The sequence below is a fragment of the Paralichthys olivaceus genome, chromosome 9 (genome assembly GCF_024713975.1).
Source record: "Paralichthys olivaceus isolate ysfri-2021 chromosome 9, ASM2471397v2, whole genome shotgun sequence".
NCBI classification, from domain to species: Eukaryota; Metazoa; Chordata; class Actinopteri; order Pleuronectiformes; family Paralichthyidae; genus Paralichthys; species Paralichthys olivaceus.
In genome coordinates this window covers 20,440,926-20,466,970 of record NC_091101.1, presented here as the reverse complement: position 1 = coordinate 20,466,970, position 26,045 = coordinate 20,440,926, and the positions used below count along the sequence as shown (strand labels likewise).

The 26,045-nt window shown below is 41.4% G+C and overlaps 1 protein-coding gene across 7 annotated transcripts in view; it reads left to right on the top strand.

Annotated features, from left to right (window-relative positions):
• The window catches only part of atp8a1 (ATPase phospholipid transporting 8A1), a 97,865-nt gene that overhangs the window by 63,654 nt on the left and 8,166 nt on the right, over positions 1 to 26,045 (top strand). For all 7 annotated transcript variants that reach the window (XM_069531041.1, XM_020082869.2, XM_020082894.2 and 4 more), the window contains 9 exons: positions 174 to 346; positions 2,175 to 2,358; positions 5,158 to 5,268; positions 12,307 to 12,381; positions 13,940 to 14,062; positions 18,247 to 18,325; positions 19,534 to 19,595; positions 19,875 to 19,931; positions 20,306 to 20,413. In XM_069531041.1, coding sequence (XP_069387142.1) covers positions 174 to 346; positions 2,175 to 2,358; positions 5,158 to 5,268; positions 12,307 to 12,381; positions 13,940 to 14,062; positions 18,247 to 18,325; positions 19,534 to 19,595; positions 19,875 to 19,931; positions 20,306 to 20,413 — 972 coding nt within the window. The remainder of the gene's footprint in view (positions 1 to 173; positions 347 to 2,174; positions 2,359 to 5,157; positions 5,269 to 12,306; positions 12,382 to 13,939; positions 14,063 to 18,246; positions 18,326 to 19,533; positions 19,596 to 19,874; positions 19,932 to 20,305; positions 20,414 to 26,045) is intronic.

The following is a 26,045-nucleotide window of genomic DNA, read 5'->3' as shown; positions in this document are numbered from 1 at the left end:
AAAGGACAATTTAAGTCCCCTAAATCCAATCAAGACAAACAAATATCAGTCGCCTAAATATGCCAGGTTTTTTTCATCCAGATCCATGAATTATTTGATTAAAAAAAAATCTATAAGCTTGAAAGCATAATAACTAAAAAATTAAATCTAATGAAATGTTTTCCATTACACAGGGAACAAGGGAAATACTCAGCCACCACTGTGGAATGCTGGGAGATGCCCTCTACAAGGAAAATGACTTTGCTCTCATTATTGATGGGAAGACCCTGAAATACGCCCTTTCGTTCGGAGTGCAACAGTACTTCCTGGACCTCGCCCTCTCCTGTAAAGCTGTCATATGCTGCAGGTAAGATTGAATTCAAATAAACCTCAAACAACCATTCCACTTACCAGTGAAATAACAGACAGTGTTCTTGTTGCTTTCAGAATCTTTTTGTAGGTTTGAAAAACTCAACACTACATGTTTTTACAAAAAAAAAAAAATAATGTTTAAATTCTTTGACCATCACAGTTGAACAAAACTGATGCAGAAATGTCATGAGTGGTCTTGAAAAACAGCTAAAACGACAAAGGAAAGTCAGAGCCAACCAGACACTCAAGCAGGCTTGCAACAAATGATCAATACATTGAATTAGTCGTCTTTAAGATGTCAGTCAATTGTAAAAAAAATGTCAATCACACAACCTCAGAGACCAATGTCATCACCCGAAACCAGAGGGTGTTAATACGATGGCATGAAACAGAAAAGCAGCAAAATCTCATTTTCGGTGAGAAGCAGGAAATGGGTTTAAGGTTTTAAATGAGTTTAAAAGCTATATGGTTGAACTATAAAATATAATGTCTTTGCTGCAAAGGTCAACTATGGTTTTTATGGCAGCGGTTTAAAGGGGGGGTTGGTTATGAATTTAAATGGTAACTTTCAACATCATGAAGGTACACTCACTGTTGACTTGCCCGGGCCGCATAAATAATAAGAAGTGCTTACTCAAGCAACCATGACGGGGTCTGGGGCCAGAAGTCAGAAACCATGTTTTCAGAATAACATCGAAGTTTCAGATGCCACACTATGACTCTAATTTTTTATTTATTTTCTCCCCCTCCTTCACGTCTACCAGCGTTTACCCTGTGCACAAACAATGGCTACTGAGAAAGACTCGGAGATGAATAACACTTTTTAAACCACAGAGAAGATAAACATTAACAGTTTCACAGCTAAAGACAGTCGTGCAGTTATCAACATTGTCCCAAGAGGCTGTCTGTACTGTAAATGTCCCACATTTTAGTGCACAAACAAGAGGCTCCTGCGTGGCTGCGGCCTCTGCTGTCAGGAGCTGCTTACATGAAGGTTTCAGGTCAACTGTGTACATGGGATGGGATTGAAGAGGGTCTGGTGTTTACATGCACCAAAGCATTTAATCAGAACAACTGCACAAATGAATATTTTAAATATGTGCATTTGTTTATTTATTTTAATCCATCTTACCTCCTAATCGTCTAGTTGCCATTTTGGGGAAGCGGAGAATTGTATGTCCCTAGTAGTAGCAGTAAATTGGTGAAATCCTTTTACATGGTACAATTTTCTTTTAATCAAATCATAAAAAGGTTTAAACTCCCCCTCTTCAACTCATTGAAATTTCAGTTGGCCTGGGGCGGTTAATTTTGACTAAATGTACCTATTTGGTAGAAAGTCAAGTTAGAAGTCTTATTAAAAAAAGTTATGCGACACCTCAGCCAACATTGTGACTCTGCTTAAAGGTCTAGTAGGATCTCTGTGAGGAGGGAGAGACAAAGAGAAGTCATCTCTCAGAGTATGAGTAGATTCATCACAAGTGCAGGCAGTTGTGTTTACAAGTCCCATGGTTAGTTAAATGGAAACCACCTGTCAAGTGGAAGGTTTTCAGAGAGTGTAGTAAAAGGGTTAAAACTTGTCGTGGTATAGTTGGTGGATGATGACGAGGTAACACAACTCCAAGAATAGCGATGGATACAAGAACGTTTTTAAGTCACTGAAAATCACCATTAAAAGATGGAATGAGAATGGCAGAACTGATGGTGAAGACATCTGAATACAGATGAAACAAGTTAAAGACTGAGGAGTTTGATTGTGAAGACAGCACACATGCAGAGGTCCATTCTGTTCTTAATATTCCCTGTGCTACGACTCTCTTTTTTAGGGTATCTCCTCTTCAGAAGTCAGAGGTGGTGGAGATGGTCAAGAAAAAGGTAAAGGTGATCACACTGGCCATTGGTGATGGCGCTAACGATGTGGGAATGATCCAGACAGCTCATGTTGGTGTGGGAATCTCAGGCAACGAGGGTCTGCAGGCAGCAAACTCCTCCGACTACTCTATCGCCCAGGTGAGTAAGATGCCAGGCGCTTGCACCAACGGATATAAAATATCTATAAAATGATGCGGTAAATACATATGTATTTAATGTGGGGGAATTCATTTTATAATTTTGACGGTGAAACAAGATTTTTAAAGTAATTTTGACAGGCATGAGTAGCTGATGCAATCTCATTTGTGGTCCAAAAGGGTCAGAGAAAGTTACGTCAGTACAAAATCTTACAGTTTGATTGATTAACTTCTTAAAGAACGACATTAACAGAACACTATCTAAATCTGTAAAGAGTTGTTTAACACCAGAACTTTCAATGTTTAAATCTGATTTGAACTTGTTTGGTTTGAAGCCTGTGATTCACTGATACCCATCATGCCCATTTCTTTCTGCTCAAAGCAACATTCCTCACACTGTCAGTCCGTTCATTGTCTTCTCAAATGTAATATGTGTTAGTGATAGCCTGGCACATTGTTCTGAGTGACAAAAGATCTCGTGTCTGCCAGGGCATTAAGCTTATACAGCCAAGTAGTAACACCTGTAGAACAGGCATCTGCTGACACCCAACTCCTGACATAAGTCTTTAGAAAGAGATCCAAGCAGAGAGCTACTTAAACATGCTTATGTCCTAGTAACCAGTTTGTCTGAAACTCTGTAGTGATATGTGATACTGATAAGCAACAATAATCCTGTAACATGCTCTGTTTCTACACGGCACGCCACTCAGTACATCATGTTTGTGTTACGGCCACAGGGTTTTTAGAACATGGGAAACCAATACTTGACTACAACACAGTACACTCCCCACGCCGAAGTATGCAATTACCATTCAGGAGACTCTGGTTTGTCTTAAGTGCACCCTTCAGTCCACACGACATGAAGAACGTGCACGTCTCTTAAAGACAGGTGGCCTCTTGTAATCCATTTAGGTTGTGTTCCCGCATCAAATCGAATTACACCTCCAGACTTCCAGTGGTGTTTTCCATATATTGGCGTAACGGTACATTAACTGTAATTTGCAGACTGCAAACTGAAATCAATCCTGAGAAGTTGTGTAACGTTCCCATACGTGATTTATTAATGCTGAGAACCAGATGAGCTCTTTGCTGTTGTAGATTATTAGGGAGCTAGTTTCTAAGATTTAAGACTTGAAAGCTCTGAGTTATCTGTTAAAGCAAGAGGTCGTTAAAGAGGCTCTGGGCTGAGGCACCTCTGCTGGCCATCTGTCATCAGCAGTGGTCAGTGTTAACTGATGTTTGAACCGACCAGTGGAGGGGTCAGACAAACCGGGTGCTGCCACTGTGCCTTCATTCTACTAAAGGACATGGCAGTGCTACTGAAAGACAAGCTCTTTTTCAAATTAACAAAATCATGTTTCTCTCAAAAACTGTAAGTTTAAATCTATTCGTCCTAAGGCAAGACGATAAGGTCAAAAATATCAAGATGAAATGTTTTATACTTGTTGATATTGATTACTATTGAGATAAATGTCACATTATGATCTATGTACTTCTACTAATTCCAGAGATGTGTCTGTCTATATGTGGCTTGCATATGTCAGCAACTGTTCATCTTATGTACTTCACACTTGGCAGTCTTAATATTAAGGGCCCAACGAAAGGGTTGTGTTGAAGTTGGTACATCTTGGACTCACATAACGTTCAATATTAATAAACTTTGAATAAACAGGCGACAATATAAGTGACATTTTTGATCACAACAAAAGCATGTTCACAACCATGGACGTGTTTACATGAAAGGCAATAACAACTGATTCTCCAGAGCAGGGTTTTACGTTCTTAGTTGGGCTCCACCAGACTTTGAATAAACAAATGAACAGCTCTTTTTGCAGCAGCCATGGTGCAGCTTCAGGGCTCTATGGGCTGAGTCCTGCAGTCTGTCTTTTTTTGCTGACTTTTTGCAGCAGCTAAGTTTTACAGTTTCAGAAAGAAAGCTGCAACCAGCATCACCGCAGACCAAACAAACAGCCCTTTCTAAGGAGGCATCTTTAAAACAAGCATGGCACTGGGGTTTCTTTTAAGTATCAAGAGTTATTTCAGCTCCTGAGTGACATTTGTGGTTTTTAAACTTTTCTTTATGAGAAGAGAATGACAAACACTTGATAAACGGTAGATCTGAGGTAGATCAATTATTCGTAATAACTCCTCACTGTGCTTGCATAAAGGATAAGCAATATGTTGATATATATTGGACCTTTGTTGTAGTGCTATTAATGAAAATAATATTGCAATAATTGTTGATATTGTCTTATTGTTCAAACCAAACTCCTCCTATCTCCTACTCCACATTTTCCTTTGTCAAATACCAACAGTCTGTGGTGTGCATGTTCTTTGTTTTAGTCACGCACTGACAACTAAGACGAAGCACTTGCCTCAGAGTTCTGCTCCACTGTAATCACACTTATCAGCCAGAAACTGTGCTGGAATCGTAAGTTCACCACAGGCTCTGAAATGCGGCGTAATTATAAATCCATTTAACTATTATTCTGAGCCCTCCGAGACCAATACCGCCGTAAGAACTCCTCCATTTTCAGCGATTCAAAGCTCGGCCTTAGAAATCTTTTTGTAGAAATTTCTGGAATGTCTTATTGAGAGCTTTGACCACAATATCCCATCAGTCTTTTAACCCTCTGTTGGGCGATGACAAAAGACTGCTGCTTGCTTTAATCTTGAAGTGCCAGCAACTGCTTTAGTGTTCCAGCACTGATCTCTGATTATAAGCAGCCATTAGCCAGCGTACTGTACACAGACTTCGACTATTCATTCATCTTGTCCTTTTTTCTTCCCTCCCACACAGTTCAAATACTTGAAGAATCTGCTGCTCGTCCACGGAGCCTGGAATTACAACCGTGTAGCCAAGTGTATCCTGTACTGCTTCTACAAGAACATCGTCCTCTATATCATCGAGGTAACTCTCACACTGTAGTTTTTGAGACTGCGCATCGTGTATCCCACCAGATCTGAATGCAGAGCTTTGAGATTTTTTTTTTCACATGACATGATTATATAAAGGCAAAGATTCCTTGTTAGAGTTTCCATGTTTGTATTTCTCTTGACTGGCCCCTCACATTACCTGCCAGTTGGTGCAGCTCCTGGGTGAATGGTTTGAGTTCTGACATGCCTGGACAGAATATACACAAACACACACACACACACACACACACACACACACACACACACACAGTAGGGAAGGGAAAATGATACCTATTTAACTGGAACTTTGCCCGCAGCAAGAATTTTAACTCACCAAACTCATTGAATTGCTTAATTGTGCTGTAATTTTTTTGATACCTGAGAATTCTGTTGACAACAGACACATTGAGCATCCTGAAAATGAAATGCAGAAGCCTTATTTACAAGTGGCTAATGATATATTAACCTTCTAATAGAACTCAACAGTGTGGTTCTGGTAATCTCCTTCATTTTCTGAATATAGATTTAGATTATCAGCCATCAACCATCTAATGTAGACTTATCTCAAGCAAGGAGAATTTGAAGCATTGTGACCTTGAAAATTTTTGTTTCATTCGCAAACTAATGGAGAGGTACTTCACTACCCACAATCCTGTGTAGTAGTGACGTCTCTGATTGTTGGAGGTTGTTCATTACCATGGAAATGTTAACACACAACTGAATATCTATGAAATGAATCAATGCTATTTACATACATATGAGATACAAACTTGTTTTCCAATATTTTTCTTAACTCTGAATCAAATGTTTTATGGTCATGATTCATCTCGTAGTTGGAAGGCCAAGCTCCAGGCTCAAAACTCTTTTAGGATTTTGTACATCAATGGAGAAAGTGAATGGGAGAAGTCGGCGGCCACTGTGGCTCTCGATTGTCACTCTCCGTTCTTGTTATATGTATAGACAAATGATGATCATTTTTAATTTCTGCTCAGCCCCATGTTTTTAAAGTGTTGTTCTACTGATGTGCTTCAACATCAGGTCCTGAATTCTGTCCCTGTAGCATCTCACCCCTTCCCTGCATATCAATGGTCTGCTGGTGTGCGGTGGATTTGACGGCATTTGACAGATACCAGGCCTGTCACTGATTGCAGGTTCAGAGCTATAACCAAGAATGACCAGACAGGTTAAGTGCTTCCTATCAGCAGCAGCTTTATCAAGGGGAGTGCTCAGATGTTTTAAACTAGCAGCCATGTGGAAGCAGGAACTTTGGCTTTGCGTCCTCAAAGCCTCTGCATCAGAAGTCTCCACCAAGTGTTAAATCACACTTTGTCCCATGCTACATATCAGGCAGTTCCCCTCCAGACACCTTTTGAACCGTGTACCAGTTCTTTGCTATGATTAACATTTTGTTTAACATGGTTTTCCAACATAAAGACTAAAACAGTCTGTTGTGCACCAAAGTCAGGTGGCTAGCAGGCATATCAGAAAGCTAAATAAGGTTAGCGTCTTTGTTGCCGACATTAGTTCTAACGCAAACTGTCTCCTTCTTTATTCACACATTGGCTTTGCACTGGAGGTTTCAGATTTATTATGGACCTACCCACAAGTTGACACGATGAGTTACTTAGGCATGTGACATATGAAACCCTGGTTGTCGGAATCCAAGGTGGAAGTACTCATCATGACACTGACTGCTTATTTCTCTTCAGAAATGTTTTTATTTCAACTTAAAAATGCAATATAAACATTAAAACGTGTTTTTTATAAGTTGCTTGTTTTTGCAGTGCATGACTCCAGTTAATTAGGTATGAATTTTATCACCAACAATGTGGGAAAAATTCTTTCGCTGGAATTAACAACATAACTTGTAAAACTTTACAAGTCAGGGCTGACATGAAGAACATATGGTAACACAAGAAAGCAGAACAAAAGAAGAATAAATTACTGAGGCATTTTTTAATGGTCCCCCCTCTCCCTGCACTTGTTGCCCGAGGGGGTCCAATACCCATAGAGAGCAAATGATTTACAGTACACTCCTCTATCCTCCCTCTGTGAAAACAGGACAATTTGCAGAGTATTCTGTGGCTGTGCGATGCAGTGGCAGGAAAGGATCAGACACATGTTTTTAAAGTATCATCACCACATAACCTGTCATGGATATATGAGCACTTTAAAATTCTCTTTTGTTCATCTTCTTTCTGTGACACTTGACCTCTGATCCCCCTTCTCATCCTCATACTACTTTATATGCCATGGAGAATCAGTAGACTACCTTTTACATTCCAGCGTGTCTGCTTCTGGCTTATTGTGACCTTAAGTGAAAGAGGACGGTTGGTCTCTTGCCAGACTATAGCTGCAGTTATAGGTGCCACAAGTGTTTGATCATTCTGTCATTCTCCAGATAAGAATTCAAGTTGAAAATAAAATTCAATCGGTCGGAAAAAAATCCTGTTTTTAATTACTTATCACATATTTTCACTGTTTCACTCCCTAGAAGTTTAAAGGAAGTGCCACAACTTCTAATGAAAGACAAATTTAAGACGATGCAAACCCCTCTTTTTTCTTATCACTTTTCCTCTCCGCCCTTCATGGGAATCCCACATGGACCTGTGTGACACTATCACATCTTAAACATGGTCAAAAATGCTTTCAGTGTTGTTTATCCATTGTCTCTGTGTCTCCAGCTCCTCTTTGAAACATACCAGGTCCCTCTTTTTCAGAGCAGGTCTTTTCCTAGAAGTGGAACTTAACATCTATAGTTGTGTCTGCAGGGCAAGCTGCTTTCTAGCACACCTTTTGTTACTCTCTGAAAACACAAGTCTCCCCTGCCCCCCGCCCGGCCCGCCCGCCCTGTGCTACACTCCTTCAGGGGATTCAAGGGATTCAATAGGACATTCCTTTACTGTTTGTAAGTCTCCAGGATATCAATATAAGTCAATGTAATGTCCTCTTAAGTCATGGAGACATAAATGTGTGTGTGAGTGTGTGTGAGTGTGTGTGTGTGTGTGTGTGTGTGTGTGTGTGTGTGTGTGTGTGTGTGTGTGTGTGTGTGTGTGTGTGTGTGTGTGTGTGTGTGTGTGTGTGTGTGTGTGTGTGTGTGTGTGTGTGTGTGTGCGCCCGTGTGCGTGCGTGTGCACGCGTCTGCGTGCGTGTCCAGGTATAGCTGATGTAGTGGGGAACTGAATCTTTCCTCTTTTATGATTAGGTCAAGGTGAAGTTTGCTCCTGCTCAGCCTGGAAGGTTTGCATCTGAGACTTGTCTGCTTTCTCAAGCTCAGTGTATGAAGCTTTTACTTTCTCCAGTTCATCTCGGAGAGCCTCATTTATGCTCCTCTCAGACTGTAGCTCCAAATCAAACCTGTGCTGGTTGATTCTAAGAGCCTCCTGCAGCTCCTTGTAATATCTGTTGATGTCTGTCTCCTGGTTCTACTTGGTGGTCTCAGTGGCGATCTCTGTGGTGCTGAGGGTTTTGCTATCCTCAGGCCAATTCTTAGGCTGCCATATTTCTTCATCCCAAACACTCTCCTCCACACGATCCTCAGCCTGCTGGGTTTCTATATTGCAGTCACCCTCCTCTAGCCAATTCTCAGGCTGCCATATTTCTTTGTCCCCATCGCTGCTTAAATATTTCTGATGTCCCTGTTTTGTAAGACTCTGACATCTAACACACCAGCAACCCCAGGGTATGGGTAAAAGCTGCATTTGTTACACTAATAGGTTTACTTTTGTGCTTGGATGTTTTTCTCGACTCCCAAGTTGCCTTGCACAGGATAATCAAGGATGTTGACGGGAATCATAACTTTTTGTTCACATTACCATTGTCATGTACAGTGTGTGTTACAAGTTGAATGCCAGTACTGGGTGACTGTGTTTAAGCCTCTTTTCATCTACATCTTTTTCCGCTGGGTCTTTGGTTTCCTTTAAGAGACATGGAGTAGGAGGGTAAAGCATTCTGCAGCTTTTGTGGTAGTGATTGGGAGCGCAACTTAGAGTTGTGAGATAACTGAGGTATTTCGTTTGACTCAGGGTTAATTTTGATTCAGACAGTTTGGTTGTCACTCTAGTTGATGACTGACTGGCAGCTGGAGCTACTTCACAGTGTTTTTTTTGGCTTCCCTGATGCTTATGACTAAGGTTGGCATTCTTAAGCTAATCAGTTCCAGCGTGATCATGGTTGAAGAATGACATTCTGTTTGATTGGAAAAAAGACATACATACACACACAAATAAAGCAAAACAGTGTGGTCCTGTGCTTAACGTTAAGCAGAATACACAATTATTGATTTTGTTTGAAGTTACGCTGCTAACTAAAGAACAGGAGTAAAAAGGATTAAATTGAACCACATTAAAGCTCAGAGACCTTTCCAAAAGAGTCCAAAGCAACTCAATTCAAATTAACGATCCAGCTGGCCACTTGTGTTTGACTGACACATTGCCAAGGCACTACAGAGGGGGCTGATGGACAAGTGGCATTTATGAGGCAATTACATGAAAGCTCATTCAGTGCAGCTCAGAGCAAAGCTCAGCGACCAGTAGTGAATGAAACCACAGAGACTGACTGGCATTGTGAGGTAGCTTGTGTTTGTAGCTCCACATATTTCCAGCATATTTATCAGCTCCTTCTTTATGTCTCCTCTTTATTCTGAACTTGCTTTGTGCATGAATTCCATTTGCAATTCCGCAAAGCGAAGCTTAAGAGTATCAGGATTCACATTGTTGGGGACAAATGTCATGCTCCAGCCCCTCTACCCCCTCCACCCCATTGCGGCATCTACACAAGGCGTACAGAGCTGTGGAGCAGCCTTGGAATCAATGATTTTTGATTCACTGATGAATATGCAAGAAGTCTTCTTATCGGTTAGCCGCTGCCCAATCCCCCTTTTCTTAGCTCCTGTTTCCCTCCATTACTGGTTTTCACGATGTGCAGTCGGGGAGAGAGGCCAGCCACACCCCTCCGCTGAGTGGCACTCAATGAGGAGAAGAAAAGGGGAGGAAAAATCCTGCCTGGTACTTCCCCTAATGAGCAAATCAATGCATCTGTCCCTCAAGAGATGGGAGCGGGAGAAAGAGAGAGAAGCTATTGGGAGCCCGAGGACCAGGCCAAAACACTTACACAGAAGCAGTTACCACATGCTATGAATAGGAGCCTTTTTTAACTTAGCACAACAATATATCAGCCCAGAGCCTCTCATTGAGCAGAGCAGTAATTAATTCAGCAGTTTGACCTACCCACTAGCTTCTCGTTACCCTTACTTGAGCCAGGCTAATGGTTGAACCTGCCTCATGGCTTAGGCTTGTTTTACCCATAACCCATAGCAACGGCATCTGAATGTATTTCTCCGCAAGCCAAGACCCCAAAACACGTAAAACTACTATCACACTGCCAATAGAAGTACTATCCACCTTGGTATTCTCATGGTCATACAGCCACAGGGTCCATACCTTGTGAAAAAATAGGCCCCCCTCGTATAAAAGAAACAACATCATGGTAGAGTGCACCTGATGGAGTGGAGGGTGGGATCTGTTGTGGGTGGGTGTGGGGGGGGGCAGGGTTTAGGGGCACATTCATAAACACAGGCCTCATCTATAGGCACCCAGCCACCCCTCCTCAACTCAACTGAGGGAATGAAGGCAGATGAACTGGGGGGTGACCAACATTTGTTTTCATGCATACGCTTACACAATTAAATGAGAACGGCCATTGGCAGGTTGGTACTGGTTGTGCAGACAGTGGCAGATGTGGGCGGGGCCTCCAAACTGGCTTTGTCCCAATCTGAGAATTTGTAGCAGTTCATGCCTTCATAATGAAGTTTAATGAAGCAAGCAAATGCTTGGTTGGCCATGGCCAAAACACAGCACCCCCGATGTTCCCTTGACAGATTTGCTGTGAGCAGGAGCCATTTCTGGAACATTAAAGTGTCAAATAGAGAACAATGTGAGCAGCAATTTATGATTCACTCTCAGTTTACAAGCAGTTTTCATATTGTTTCTGCAGAAGGTGTCAGAAAATTCAATATTATCTATAATAATATGCCACTAGAAATTAGATCTGTTGCTCTACTTGCATGTTCAAATAACTCATTCAGAATGCCTGGCAGCTGCCCTGATCTCAGAGGTATTATTTTGTTCAGATAAGTATGACGAAACAAGATATGGTGATAAGCCTCATCTCCACCCAGCATATGGCTTACATTACTTCTGTCTCCCTTTTCTGACAAGATATATCAAAGTATCCATATTTCAGAGTCCCACAGGCCCGACTGCCCTCATGACTAACCTCGTCCGTCACCCACATGTCTGCAGGTAGACCATGAAGGGAAACGGTGGGCTTGATATATGTTTGAAGGTAATCCCGTGATAAATCAAGGGGACAATTTGCATCACGGAGGTGGCATCTGGAGGTCTTGGCTTTCCCACTGTCGCTCATATTTTATAATTTGGTCTGTTTTGGCCCCTCAGTCTTTTCCTGAGTTTGAAAACGGCAAAGTTAAACGAATGGCATGTTGATTACAGGTCAGCACTTCAAACAAATGTTCATCAGTTTCAGGATAATAAAGTTGGCGGTTTTTCCGTTGAAACTAAATATTTAGTTTTTCCCATTTTACAAAAACAACCAATTATTTTTTGCAAAATGCGGTAATATTCAGGATATGTTAGCAGGGGCTGTTCTCTCTCTAAAAGATCTTACACTCTTTTTCTATGGTGTCTGTTGTCAGTGAAAAAGGTGACAGTGAAGAATGTAGTGTCTCTGGAAAAATGCATTGTTGGTATGTAGACAGAGTGAGCCTGTCTCAAATCAGATAATGGTAACCACTCACCCCTACTATCACTCATAGAAAGCATACATAATAATACAAATGTATATGATACAAGTGCAAAAAGGTCATTTTGAAATACTACAGAGATTTGGTAGTTTTCTCAGTGTGGTATTGACTCAATATATATATAGATGGTGCACTGGAAATTTGTGATACATTTTTCTTGGCCTGGTTTTTGCTGTTCTTACTTTTACTCATGTATTTTGTCTCCCTCAGATCTGGTTCGCGTTTGTCAATGGCTTCTCAGGTCAGATTCTTTTTGAGCGCTGGTGCATCGGCCTGTACAACGTGGTGAGTTTTTAATAAAATGTATTCTCTAAAGAGCCCCCATTACCTCTGTCGCACAGCACTGATTTGCCAAGGTACCCCAGAACTGATCCCTTCATTGTGTGAATATGTCATCAACATCCTGAAAAATTACTCCTTTATTTATGACCTGTTGTCAAGTCCTTATTCCCTCTGTGCTCCAAACTATGCACTGAATGTGAAAGAACAACAGCTTTGCTTGCCCCAAAGAGTTTAGTTAGCGAGGGCAGCTACGTTTGAACAATAAAAAGAACAAGAAGACTGGAGCCGCAACTGAGCTGGCTGCTGGTACTGGGAGTCCCACAGGGCTCTATTATAGGACCACTCCTAATTAACTCATATTTCATGTCTGTCATGAATTCAATAGAAGAGAAAAATGTACATCTGCAAATCTAATCTTTAATACCATACTGTGAAGCCCAGGAGGAGTTGATGTGAAGTTTTTAAACTGTTTATTAAGATCAACTCTATTCAATAAACAAAATAGAATGAGAGAAGTGCGAAGTGAAGTTTTTCCACTTTCTCAAATGGAAATAATTAATGGGAGGGACAAACTGTTAAGTGAGAAGGACATTTCCACAGCCCTGCCTTCAGCATTCATTTAATAATAAACCATCACCTTAAAGAACCAGTACTGCATTGCAGTGGTGGGAAGAGGGTTCAATCTTTCACCTTATCGAAAAAGTGGGCAAATTCCTCCAGCTCAGTGGGACTTTGTTGAAGGCAGTCGGCTGAATCCGCCCCTGAATAGAGGTCCTCCTTGGCCTGGTTGTGAATGAGGAAGGAGCCCAGTCGAGCATGTCCTGTGGCCCACTGGTCCTGTCGACCGAGGCCTGCAGACTCCCACTCCAGATGGGCCTGAAGGGAACTCACACCAACTGACCCGCTGAGCCGCTAAGCCACACAATACCATCACTGCTCTCTGAGCAGCTGCTACACAAAACAACATTACAACATCACTTAGAAATTACACTTCAGCCAGGCTTAAATACCTGCTTCTTAGTCAAGAGACCCGCAGATGTTCACTGGAGATGGGTTTTGCATATGAACGGACTTGAAGCATGACAAATCAAAATAAGTAACGCTGAAAGGTTTCGGGTCAATGGTCTTCAGTGATTCAAAATAGATTGAAGCAATTAGAGTACAGAATGAAACATACTCATCCAAATGTTAGCATATGGAGATAAGATCGTTGCAGTGATGGTATATGAGATACATATACAAACAAGACATAGATTACTATTTACACCGTGCATATACAGTACTTTTACTTGACTTTTACGTGATGTCATTTAAATATTTAAATTGATATCCAGCAGGTTATTTTTGTTTGTGAGCTATGCTGCCCATATACACTGCACAGCTGTAGTAATTAACGGCCCTAGTTATAGATAGTACTTTTTACTTTTTACTCAGTAACATCTCTACAAGAATTGGTAATTTGTGCTGGTTTCATTGATTGGAAATTTAGGTCTTTTTTTCAAATCATCTGAATTCATCTGAATGTATGTCTCTGATATTTCTCTGTGTGTGTTTTATGTAGATCTTCACTGCCCTGCCTCCTCTCACACTGGGCATATTTGAGCGCTCCTGCAGGAAAGAGAACATGCTGAAATACCCAGAACTTTACAAAACCTCCCAGAATGCCATGGGTTTTAATACCAAGGTAACACTTGTTCCTATCACATGTTCTGCACATGCATATTTACAGTGTAATTTGCACATGGTTTAAATATTATTAGATGACTGTTCTCACCTTTGTCTTTTGTGTAATATATTTTCCAGTGTCTGTCTTGTTCTTTACTGCCACAGTAATATAATTTCTTGATTGTGGATTCTGTAGTTTCTCCAAATCTAGAGCAATATTACAAGCAAACTGCCCTTGGGTCGCAGGGAACTAGTACTCAGTTAGTATTTGGTAGTTTTCCAAACCAGTATTTGTAGCCATGGCCTAATTTACTGTGTACACACTGTATCTCGTTTCATCACCTCTGGAAGAGGATTTTGTGATCAACCTCTAGATGGGGAGTATTATTACCATCCATTTTGGTAATTTCATACAGCTCAACTAGCATCAGGTGTCAACAAACACTCACATTTGGTAATTTTCCATCGTGTCATCTAAAATTGAAAAATAAGTTTGGGCTCCATCTCACACACAAAAAGGTCAAATGTTCCACCTATTACAACCAATTAACATCACATTAATGAGACGAGATGTTCCTGTCGTGTTGTTGCAAGCGTCTGACGCTCCTCTCGTCTCAGTGACCTTGCAGCTGTTGTCAGTAGGTCTCCAGTTCCAGCCTGGTTTGACCTATTCTGTCTGGTTGCGGGGATTGTTTGTTAGCTTTCCCCTGCTGGTAATAAAGACGTCTCCTCCTTTCCCCATGTGGAGCCATAGACTCCTGGACCCTCCTCATAGGCGTGGTGACCTGGTTAGTACCGCATGGAGATGGATTAAAGGCGGATTGGCCATGGCGGTCAGGGGCAGGCAAGGTCAGATAGGTTTGGGGGGATGTAGCAGAAAGAACCAGGGAAAGGAGGGAATAGAGAAATCGTGCTGTCATTGTGTGATGGTATTTGTTGCGGGAAATTATGCAATTTGTTTAAGTGGGAGAGTTTATTTGTTCTCAGAGCAAGACTGACAGATCCAATTAACCCATACATATGTGTTTATAAGACAACAGTAGATTTCCTCTAGTTTTACTGAGTCTGGAGTTACTTCTGTTCAAAGTAACAGAACGTTAAAGATTTGTTTGGGAAAACACCAGCCATATTTAAGTCGTATTTTTAAAATTCATTATAACAAACTTTATTTGTCACATTTTCTGACATTGTTCCCTGGAGCTTTGATTATTTGATCAATAGATAATTGATAGCAAATATTTGCAGTGATTTTTAGTCATCAGCAGCTTTAAAGATTTACATTTTATTTATTTTGGTTTTTGATTGTTGGCTTAAAAATAAACAAGTAATTTCAACTCAACACCCTGATCTGTTAGATATTATAATTTAGCCCAAAAAATTATATTAAATAGAGTTTTATACACAAAACAAATAAAGCACCTGTTCTATTTTGGGGAAATTGGAATGTAGCAAGTTACTACCAGAGCTAACAATGACAAAAACTATTAGAGCTATTTGGATTGGAAAGTCACATTTGATTGACAAGTGAATGTTGGTAAACCCATGAAAAAGCTGAGGAAAAAATTATCAGATCAAAAGCAGACTTGCTGCACACAAATTATTAATTATTGTCTGTGGATTAAAGTCATCTTTAACAGTTTTGATAGTATCAGGCCATGTCCTATTTCCGTTAGTTACACTGTAGATTACAGCTATTTATCCTCACAACTTCTTATTTAATCATCCAACACTTTAGCAGAATTTAGTTTTACAGTGGATTTTCCCTTCATTAACCTTTTGTCGTGGCTTCATTAACATCCTCATGCCAAGAAAGGATCACAAAAGTATGTGTTTGATAGTTAGGAGAAAATGAACCTCAATTTAGTTTGGGCCACATTTTCCAAGACCCATAACTGATGACTCGGCCAGGTCAGCAGGTTGTTTTTGCTGGCTTGTCCACTCTTTTCCCGAGATATTTTCCTTGCAGCTGGCCTGAGGCAAGGCGAGAAAATCCAGCAGGAATTTGGCCCCTCGAAGCCTGTCTTTCTGCACGCCTGGCTCTTTTGTACACAACAGATACTGTCTTTGTGAATTAAAGCTGTTTGTGTTGAGGTGAGAGAAGGGAGTGACCGAGGGTGTTAGAAACTCGAGGCGTGGCTTCGACAGTCGCTTTTCACTTTTAATGATAAATTCCTGACACTTAAGTTGCTGTGCTGAACCAAGCTCCCCTTTACATGCACGCAGTAATTACAGCTGTTTACCAGCAATCACCTCCTAAACTCTTTTTTTCTTTATCCTTCGTTCCCTTCTTACCTCGCCACTTCCCGTTTATTCAAAAAGACAGGGGAGGGGCTGTGCGGGGCTGGAAATATTTGGCTGGATATTAATTACTGGCCTTCATGCAGTCTTTTTTTTTTTTTTGGCAATTAGGAGTTCCACAAAGGGCTGAATCTTTACAGGACAGGCCGAGCATTCATTCAGATGGGATCCTTTGCAACTTGCAGGGATACAAGGGGAAGAAAGAGAGCAGGGCGGCTGCAGGGGTGAAAGGGAGGATCCTACTGTGACAAATGATTATGAACATTTATTGATTTCATTAGCATTCATTATAGCGGAGGGATCCTGGGGCTTATTTGCTTCCCCGGGGATGTCTGGGACGTGATGGTCAAGGAGGAGGCTGATAAAGAGCTGAGCCTGTCAGTGGGAGGTTAATTGGCATAAATGTGTGATTGTTACATTAGTGATAATTTAGTTCACATTTGAGTTAGAGGAGTGGGGTTTGCTTTGGGCCACCCCTCGACTCCGTGTATTGGGTTTTGTGTACACAGTGGGGGGGTGAGGTAATCCCGTTTGGGGGGTGGCTGCTGCAGGACTTTGTTTGGTCTATAGGAAAGGTGAGGAGGTCACGCCACTGAGGCCAGGGTATATTATAAAGGCTCACAGTCTGAAACAAGACTTTTTCTTTCACTGTACTCTGTTTTATACTTCTTTCCCTTCTTTTTTACATCCTTTCCTGGCAGAAGACCTGAAATAACCCGACATAAAGAAGCACTAGTCGTTAATCCTGAGAAGTTTTTCCTTTTCAGGGTGTCCAGGTTGTCACAAATAAGTCATGTTTAATGTTTTACTGACAGGTTTACTGAAGTTGTTGAAAAGAGGTGTTTTTAAGTATAAAGCCTCTAACTTCTCATCTGCCAAGATTCGATGATTAAAAAGAAGCTAAAAGATTTAAAAAGTAGTGAGTTTCTTTCTGTTTTTATTTTTCCTCCGTCAGCCGAGTACTCTCCAAGTTTGACAAGTTTTCGTCTCTCGGAATTAACACCAACGTCTGGGTCAGCAGAGAGGAGGAAGAGGGAGCACAAATGTGCAGTGGTTTTTGGCAGAAAGGATTTCACGGCTCTTTCATGCTACATCGCCCATTAGTGTTTTGTTTGGCTCCGCTGTTGCATAATGTAAATTTGAAACAAGGTGGTTTTGGAGTGGGAGTATTGATTTAAACAACTCATCCAAAGTCTGCATGCTTCACACAGACACACGCAGACTGTGTTCCGCGCCACCTTTTTCCAGGCCCTTAATAATTTCCATAAAAACAGTTTAATCTCTGTCAGAGCTGTCAGTCTCCCTGTGTGTGTTTCTAGACTGATTTCTGCTTGTTTAAATTCTCCTGTCATTTATTTCTACACCGGTTAAAATTCTCACTTGAAAGGGCTGATGCCTAATGAAATGTAATGAGAGGAAACCCTCACACTGACAGCACATATATTAAAGCTGTATAATGTTCTTATTGTCAAGGTGAGGAGGTGCATTTTGCTGGTTGTTGTACTTGCTCTACTTTTTTTGATTTGATTCTGCTAAATACGAAATAACCTAGAAGTTGCATGCCGACATTGTCCGCTTCCCTTTCACTGCTCGTACACACACTCAGAAGCTTCTCGCTCCCACATAACACACACAGAGGATATACAGCGTGTCTGTCAGCGGGGTGGCCATTCAGCGAGGAGGCCCCGACAAAACCACCACTTAGCCTAGCACTGGGATGACACAAAGGGCCCGGGTCAGGGGTCACTTGGAAGGCTGGAGCTCCCCACACCCTTTTCTAATGCTTTTTTCTCTCTTTCTCTGTCTCTCTCCCTCCTTCTCTACTCTTGGAATCTCCTGCCGCCACCCACCCCCTTCTCTCTCCTCCTCCTCCTCCTCCTGCCTCCTTCCCCTCCTTTTTTGCAGGTCTTCTGGGCCCATTGTCTGAACGGCCTCTTCCACTCCGTCATTCTCTTCTGGTTCCCCCTTAAAGCCTTCGAGCATGGTAAGTAGCTCCCAGAGACTCTCGGCTCTCGGCGGAATCACTGGAAGAAGAGGGAGGACATTCAAACACACATACTTTGTCTTAATTAGTTCTCTCTTCAGCCATCCAGTCATGAATTGCAAACATGTGTGTGCTCCAGCGAGAGCGTCACACACTAACAAGCGTATATATATATATATATATATATATATATATGTGTGTGTGTTTGCACCAGTACACATGTGCACACTGTGACCTGCTTAAATGCATTTTAATGCAGTTGATCCATTTTGCATAAACACACCAATCAGTTTCAGACTTTCCAGGAGATTGTCGAGTTTAGAGGACCTTTATCTGTAAAGACAAATATCTGTCTGATGTATGTGCTATCAAATTTAAATAAAATTCACAGATGCTGTGTATCCGTATAAGGTCAGTTGTTTGTGCACATTAAGATGCAGGGTTTCTGTGGGCGCAAGCAGAGAGAATAGGGATCTTTGAGCTGGTGAGTCTTGGCTGGACAGAGCAGAGGACCACACAAGCTTGGGCCTGCTCTCCAAACAAAGGCACCAAGCCCCATCAGGCTGACTGACAGGCTGTCAGCAAAGCCTCAGTGCACACAAGACATGTGACCAGCCGGAAGTAAATGGAAGAGAGCCTCTCTTTCTTTCTTCAATGGCAGTTGTATTTTTGCCTGAATCTATTTTGATATTTCTTTTTTTGTTTATTTAGGATGTTTTTCTAACCTACATTGCAGGAAAAGTGTTTTCAAGAGGTTTGATGACTATTTAATGGAGAAATAAATCATCATTTTATCAGAAAAACAGCTCTGTTCTGTTACAGTGGTGAATTAGGCAAAACATTGGATTTCTGACTGTGATGAATTCACAGCAGTTGCTGTTTCTCAGTCTTACCAGATGTATTTTCATACAGACACACTTAATAGCTCCTGAAGACAGAATTAACATTCCAGCCTCCCTCAAAGGGAAGTAAATGGAAGCAGCGTTTAAATGTGGCTTTCACTTTACGTTCCCATGTCCGCTTTAATACCCAACTCTTAAATAGGGACTTTCACACCCAATTCCCACTGCGATGTACTTAAAGTAATATCCTATGTGCTGTCTGTTTGTTTACTTTTTGGATCACCTAATGGAACTCTGTGTGAAACCTTAGAGCTGCAAAGAGACAGCTTTGGCCTTAAAAGCTCCTGTTGTTGATTCCCTTCACAGATACAGTTTTTGGCACCGGGAGAACTCCCGACTATCTCCTCTTAGGCAACATGGTTTACACAGTAAGTGCTGCGATCTTTTTGGCAGGCATCGTTTTTGCTGTGTTTAACAGTTCAGGTGTCTCAGCCAAGTGTTATCCAATTTCTGAGAATAAACATCAGTTGTACTTGTCTTTCTTGCATCTTCTGTTTTTCTGCTGAGCTTTTCCTATTTTATACCGTATGTAAAATAAAAATCGGATCATAATGAAATTTCATGTGTTGTGCACTTCCCATGACCGATTTTTAGTGCTGAAGGAGGACGGACTTGGTTTAATGTCAGCATGATTTGTGTCTCCACAGTTTGTGGTGATCACAGTTTGTCTTAAAGCCGGCCTTGAGACCTCGTCCTGGACCATGGTAAGTTGATGGCTCTCTCCTTGATCCTAAAGTTCTGTTATCTGTTTCCAGTTCCTCCATTTTATTTGACCACTGATACTTATAGACACATTTTACATTCTTTTCTTATCTCCAAATCTCTTTATGGTTTGTTCCCTCTAGTCTCTTAACTGTAAACCTAGTGAAATGACATGCAGAGTATTTCAAGTTACAAGTAGCCAAACATTGATAAACCCAAATAATGAAAATGATAATGAAAAAGGCAGCAAACATTTTTAGAAAATGCTGTGTAAATACAACTTTAGTTGCTAAATTGTTATAAAGTGAAAATCTACAGTAAATAAAAGCTAAAACACTTTATTTTGCCTTATTGTTTTCTGATTCTTTGCCAACAGTTCAGTCACATCGCCATCTGGGGAAGCATCGGCCTGTGGGTGGTGTTTTTCATTATCTACTCGTCCCTGTGGCCCCTCATTCCTCTGGCTCCCGACATGTCAGGCGAGGTAAACACCTGCGTGCTAACATGTACTCAAAAACATGGGCTATGTTCACTGGGGTACTCAGGGGCAATTGTCCTAGATCACTCAAATAATAGTTAGCCACCTCCTGCATGTGAAGGCAGATGCAGCATTACAAAATGCAGAATGCTGCTTGCAAAGACAACAAGGTCAGATGTGCTTGTAATTTATTATCCACGTTGCCTTCCCCATTGATAGCCAAAGCCTTGCTGTTTAGTTCCTTCCTTCCCAATCCGGAAACGAATGAGGGTGTCTGACATCTCCAAGTTTTAGTCTGAATGGGCAGAAACGAGACTTGGAAACAATGACACGAACTAAAATGGGGCTATAAGTTTCTTCAGGCTCAGAGTAGTGATCACACCATGTATAAAGCAAGGCAAATGTAATGCATTTAAAACCAAACTGTATTAGAATGGATGTAACCATACTACACACACACACACACACACACACACACACACATATAGGCACTCTCTCTCGTGGCAACAACTTCCTCCAGCGCTAAGGGAAATTGATGATATAATTGTCTATCACTGACAGACCTGCCGGGCCTCATAATTTATTTTCTACAGAGAGATGCTGGTGGGAAAATTCAGAGCTCAACTTGACACAGGTCTTTGTAAGGACTGCCAGAGGAGTGTAAACTGTCAGACCTCTGGCTTGTGTTGCATAATGACTTAATTGGGCCAATTAGCCCAATGTTTGTGTTACATTGCCCTCCCTCGGCTCTGAGTATCCACAGGTGACATGGAAACAGTGAAGCAGTCAGGAAGCTAAGCAAAGAAAGGTGAGAGTAAATCTGGTTTACACACTGACGCCAAAGAAACATCTACCCAACAATCGTCAGGATTAGAAATGGACTTCCTCGTATAAAAATAACCTTTAACATCGAAAAACAGGCTCTTGATTTTCCAGTTGTCCTCTCATTGAGCTGTTATTTACATGTGAATGCAACTGCTGTCTGTATGGGTCACCACAGGTTGTCAGTGTGGCCTGTTAACCACAGGTCCCCAGTGCATTCTGGGGATGAAAATGAGGCATCTTTTCATTAGAAGACAATAACACAGCAGGATGCTATTAAAGGAAAAAGGCTGCACAGCCTGCAGTGGAGGAAAAGATCCGCCCCTCACAGGCAGAACTGTGCGATTCTTTGTAAACACATTACTTCATACTGTAAATGTGATGTGATTCCACTTTGGGGCAGATCTTTAGTGGGACATTTTGCACAGAAAACTCTTAAGAACAAGTTACAGCGTTTGATGCTCACTTCAAACTGTCCCTAATGTAAGAAGGTCGTTGGTCGGATCTGATGCTAAACTAGAACGATACTCAGCGCATACCTCCACCAAGGCTACCACCCTATCTCACCAAGTTAAAGATGCCTGGATCTGCCCTTTTAATCAGGTCAGCTCCGAAATTGGATGAGTTCTTCCTTTGGTCATTGTCAGTCCCAACCCTTCACAAATGTTCATGGAAATTAGTTCAATAGTAGTTGAGTAATCTTGCTGACAGACAGACAAACAAACAAAAAGCAGTGAGGACATTACCTCCTCGCTGGAGGTAATGAAGAACATGCAGCATGTCTGATAAACAACTGGAGCACAGATTCACAGACGTGTGTGGACAGTTACATTTAGGTACATTGCCATTAGCTATTAAGCTAATTTACTGGTTTACATGACGAGAACAGCTTTCGTTTGTTGTGATTTAAGTTATTTTTTTTCTTTGGTCATTATATAATGATTTAAATCATCTGATCTTCATTGTGGGAAATACTCTTATATGGTTGAAAAACTTGAGTTGTGTTTTACGGAGTAGCACACACTCACACTGACACACAGGGGCAATGAGTGTATTAGCTTCATCCTATCCCTCGTCCATGGAGCCCGGTGCTTTCATCCACGCCCTGCAGCACTTGACTGACGACAGTAATGGTGTCCTGTGGGTACTTGGTAACCCTATGCCCCTGCCCCAACTCAGGGATGCCAGTACATCATCAAACGGGGACACATCTCTGTGAAACCTTAGAAGGCATCAGAGACAATCTCCACCTCTAAGACCTCGCAGCCACTGAAGAGGAGGATTATTCTCGACCCTGATGCAGCCCCTCGGACTCCACCACTTCTGTGTTTACTTGAATCTTCAAATATTTTTCTACTTTCCATTCATCCTTCCTACTATTTCCTTTTACTCCTTCTCTTTTTACTTGTTGAATCAGCCTCTTTTCCTCTTTGTACTTTTTTTGTTTAGCCCCCCCCCCCCCTCCACACACACACACACACACACACACACACTCTCTGCCAGTAGAAAAAATGCCAGAGGGCCAACAACATTAACAGACACCAGAACTCCCTTCTCCTCCTGTTTCTGCTCTCACTCATTACCCAGCTCGGTGCCTTTAACAAGAGACATCAAGCAGGGCTCATGTGAACACATTCATCAATGTCAGGTGAAATATTGTCTTGGACAACTGACAACACAGGTTCAGGGTCCATCCATAAAACGGCTGGTAATGCTTTTCTCAGCTACTCCCATACTGGCTCGAACCTAAAACCGCATATCTCATCATATTTTCACCTCACAAAAGTCTGACACAGATATCAAGAGAAAATGTCAGATTATTCTCTTGGAGTTGTGTAATCTGCCACAGTAAGCAGTTAAGATTCATCTCAGGAGGTGTCTCATGTAGTCACACTGACCTGCTGTCTGCCAACTCGCCTCTGCTATCAACAGATCTGTCTCCAGTACAGTTTATCCCCAGTTATCCCCTTGCTTTTCAAAAACACCTTTGCCGTTTTCCGCTGTCTGCTGCGAGCTGCAATAGAGCTCCTCTCACTCAGACTCCAGTGCTTGTCATCGGCGTCACACTTGGCGAGTGTGCGTCGTATCCTTCTGCAGTTTCTTTTGGGCACATTTTCTTAGAAAGGAATCATTTTACTGCGTATGCGTATGTCTGCCAGGAATACACTCAGGGCTATCTGTGCTAAATAAGTTTTTTGTGCTTTCATCATACATGCAATCCATACTGTAAATTAAATAGTAATTTTGAATAGTAATATTTTTGTTTTTATTTTTACAGGAAGATATATACAAGTTTGAGATTGAGGGTAAATCAGGGAGGAGAAAGGAGGGGAGGTTAAGAAGGGGGATAAGGAAGGGAGGGGAGTTGGGATGATGGGAAGGGAGATAGGGTTGAGGGAGTTGAGGGGTTTAAAGAGGAAATTGACTTATGTCTTTCTCTTCTCCTTGTCTTCCTCCTGTCATTGCTTTTTCTCCCTTCTTCTGCTCTTCCTTCTCTTTCAGCTCCTTCTTCAGCCTTTTTTTTTTCTTCGTCTGTGCTATTCTTTCATCTTTTATGCTTTCCGGCCTTGTCCCTGTCTGACGTGAGGACCATCTCCTGTAAAGATAGAGTTGATCATTATTCATATTTTCTCTCTCAAGTCTAAATCTGAAACAAACTGGCAATCCAACAAGTTATTGTTCAAATAAAACTGAGCTGATGTCACTTACCTGAAGCTCAATATTCTTCACGATGAGGAGCTTGATATCCTCCTCTATCTTTTGAGCTTTGGTTTGACAATGCTGAGCCACTTCTCCTCTGAGGCTTCAACCAGAAACTCCAACTCCAAGATTTTTTGAACCCAGACTTCTTTCTCCGACTAATTGTTTTGATTTGTCCTTCAACCTCATGTTAATTGTCCTTGTTCGAACTCTAGTCCTCTCTGTACAACGGTGGCATTCTTCAATACACTCTCCAAATCCATTCTGGCCTTTACCAATGACGCATTATCCTCTTTAGTAATAATAATCTGTGGATATGGTTAAGATATTGGTTAGGCTATCCACAATGAATGGAAGTCAATTGAAAATCCTAATCATGACAGCTTCACAAACCTGTTTGTGCGTGTGTGGAACTGTGTGTGCGTGCAATTGTGTGTGTTTGGCCATGAGCAGGGTCAGCCGTCTGTCAAAACACACCCCTTCAAGCTAGGGGAGACGACTGTCTGTCCAGCCAGACAAGTTTATTAGTTTGTCCTAAAACTACATATTGATGAGATAAAGAGAAGGAATTCCCTGGACCTCTCTCACCCTGTCAAGCTCCCAGGGGTCCCTTGGTATGAGACATCGCTAGCATCCACCAACACTGCTGCCCCTTGCTTATAGTCATGGAGCCTTTCCAGATGCCTGAAGACAAACATTTGTTGATTGTAGCAAGGCAGATTTGTTTGGGTGCTGAAACGTTGACGTCAAATTAAAGAACTCACAGTGAATTATTGTAGTTTATTTTCTTTGTTACTCTCTTATGGTTTCTGTGGACCTTAGCTAGATAGATCTACCTCATGCTATCATGAGTTATTGAACATTTGTATGTATGACAATATATAAATATTGTTCATAGACTGAACTTGTGAAAGACTAAGATGGTTTATTTTTTTGAGCTCATTTGACTTTAATTTAAAATGCACTGCATACATCCGTGGTTTATTTTCAAAAGACTTTCCAGACAGCTTAAATGCAGCCATTAAAATGCACGATAAACTGGATGAAAACGAAAATAATTAAAATTACTTTTAAAACTAAAGAAAGAAACGGTAAACGTTTCCACCAAGGCTGCATAATTTCAAAAATTGAAGTGAAAATATCACATGCTTTGACGCAATTTTCCTTCATGTCATACATTCTCAGCTTCAGGGCGACACAGAAAAGCTCCATTCATCCACGTTCCATCTCAAACTGTAGGAAAAAGCCATTTTTTGATTTCCTGTCATTTGGGATTTCCTCTTTTCCCAGTGTTTTGTCAGACATCAAAGTCAATATGCAGGTAATGGTGAACAGATTAACTAATTTGAGCAAACCTGAGCGCTTTGATAGTTCTGACACTGATCTGCATGTGTGTGCATCCTAAGGGCCCTGCCTGTGTCACATTACAGGAAGGACACTGTTGAGGGGCCCCAGCAGTTTAAACAAGGGGCACATTACAATGCAAGGAGCACGAGTTTTGCACTTTGACATGTAATGACAGATAGTTTCAGAGCATTGAGCCAAAGAAAACATTGTCCTCACACAGAGCTGAAATGTTTCACCCCCACCAGGATGATCCACTGTCTCATCACAACTCCCAACCCAAAACAGCCTCCCGACTCAGCCGCTGCACTGGGACTGTTAATTTCAATCATTACGGGGAACTGTCTGCCCCTAATGAATCGTATTTTTCCAACCGAGAAGAGGCTTTTTTTTTCTTACAATGTCTGACTTGATGTAAATCTGCATTGGATTACATCCAAACGTGTTTTTGTTCCAGCAGGATAAATGAGTCTCATTGAGGTTCACATCTGTCGCATTTGTAGATTTATTTTGCTCATGAACTCAGTGTGAACGTTGTGTAAAAAGCTACAGCGTTCATTTATTTTGTAATCGCAGAGAAATACTGATAGTTGTGTAACACAAAAATGTTCATAGTTTCAAAAATAGAATAATGTGTGGTAAATGGACTTTATATATTGCGTTTCCTGTCTTATTGACTACTCACACAGACACACACACACACACACACACATTCAAACAGTGCTTTTTTTTATCATAGCCATTCATACAATGTCGACAGCCATCAGCAACA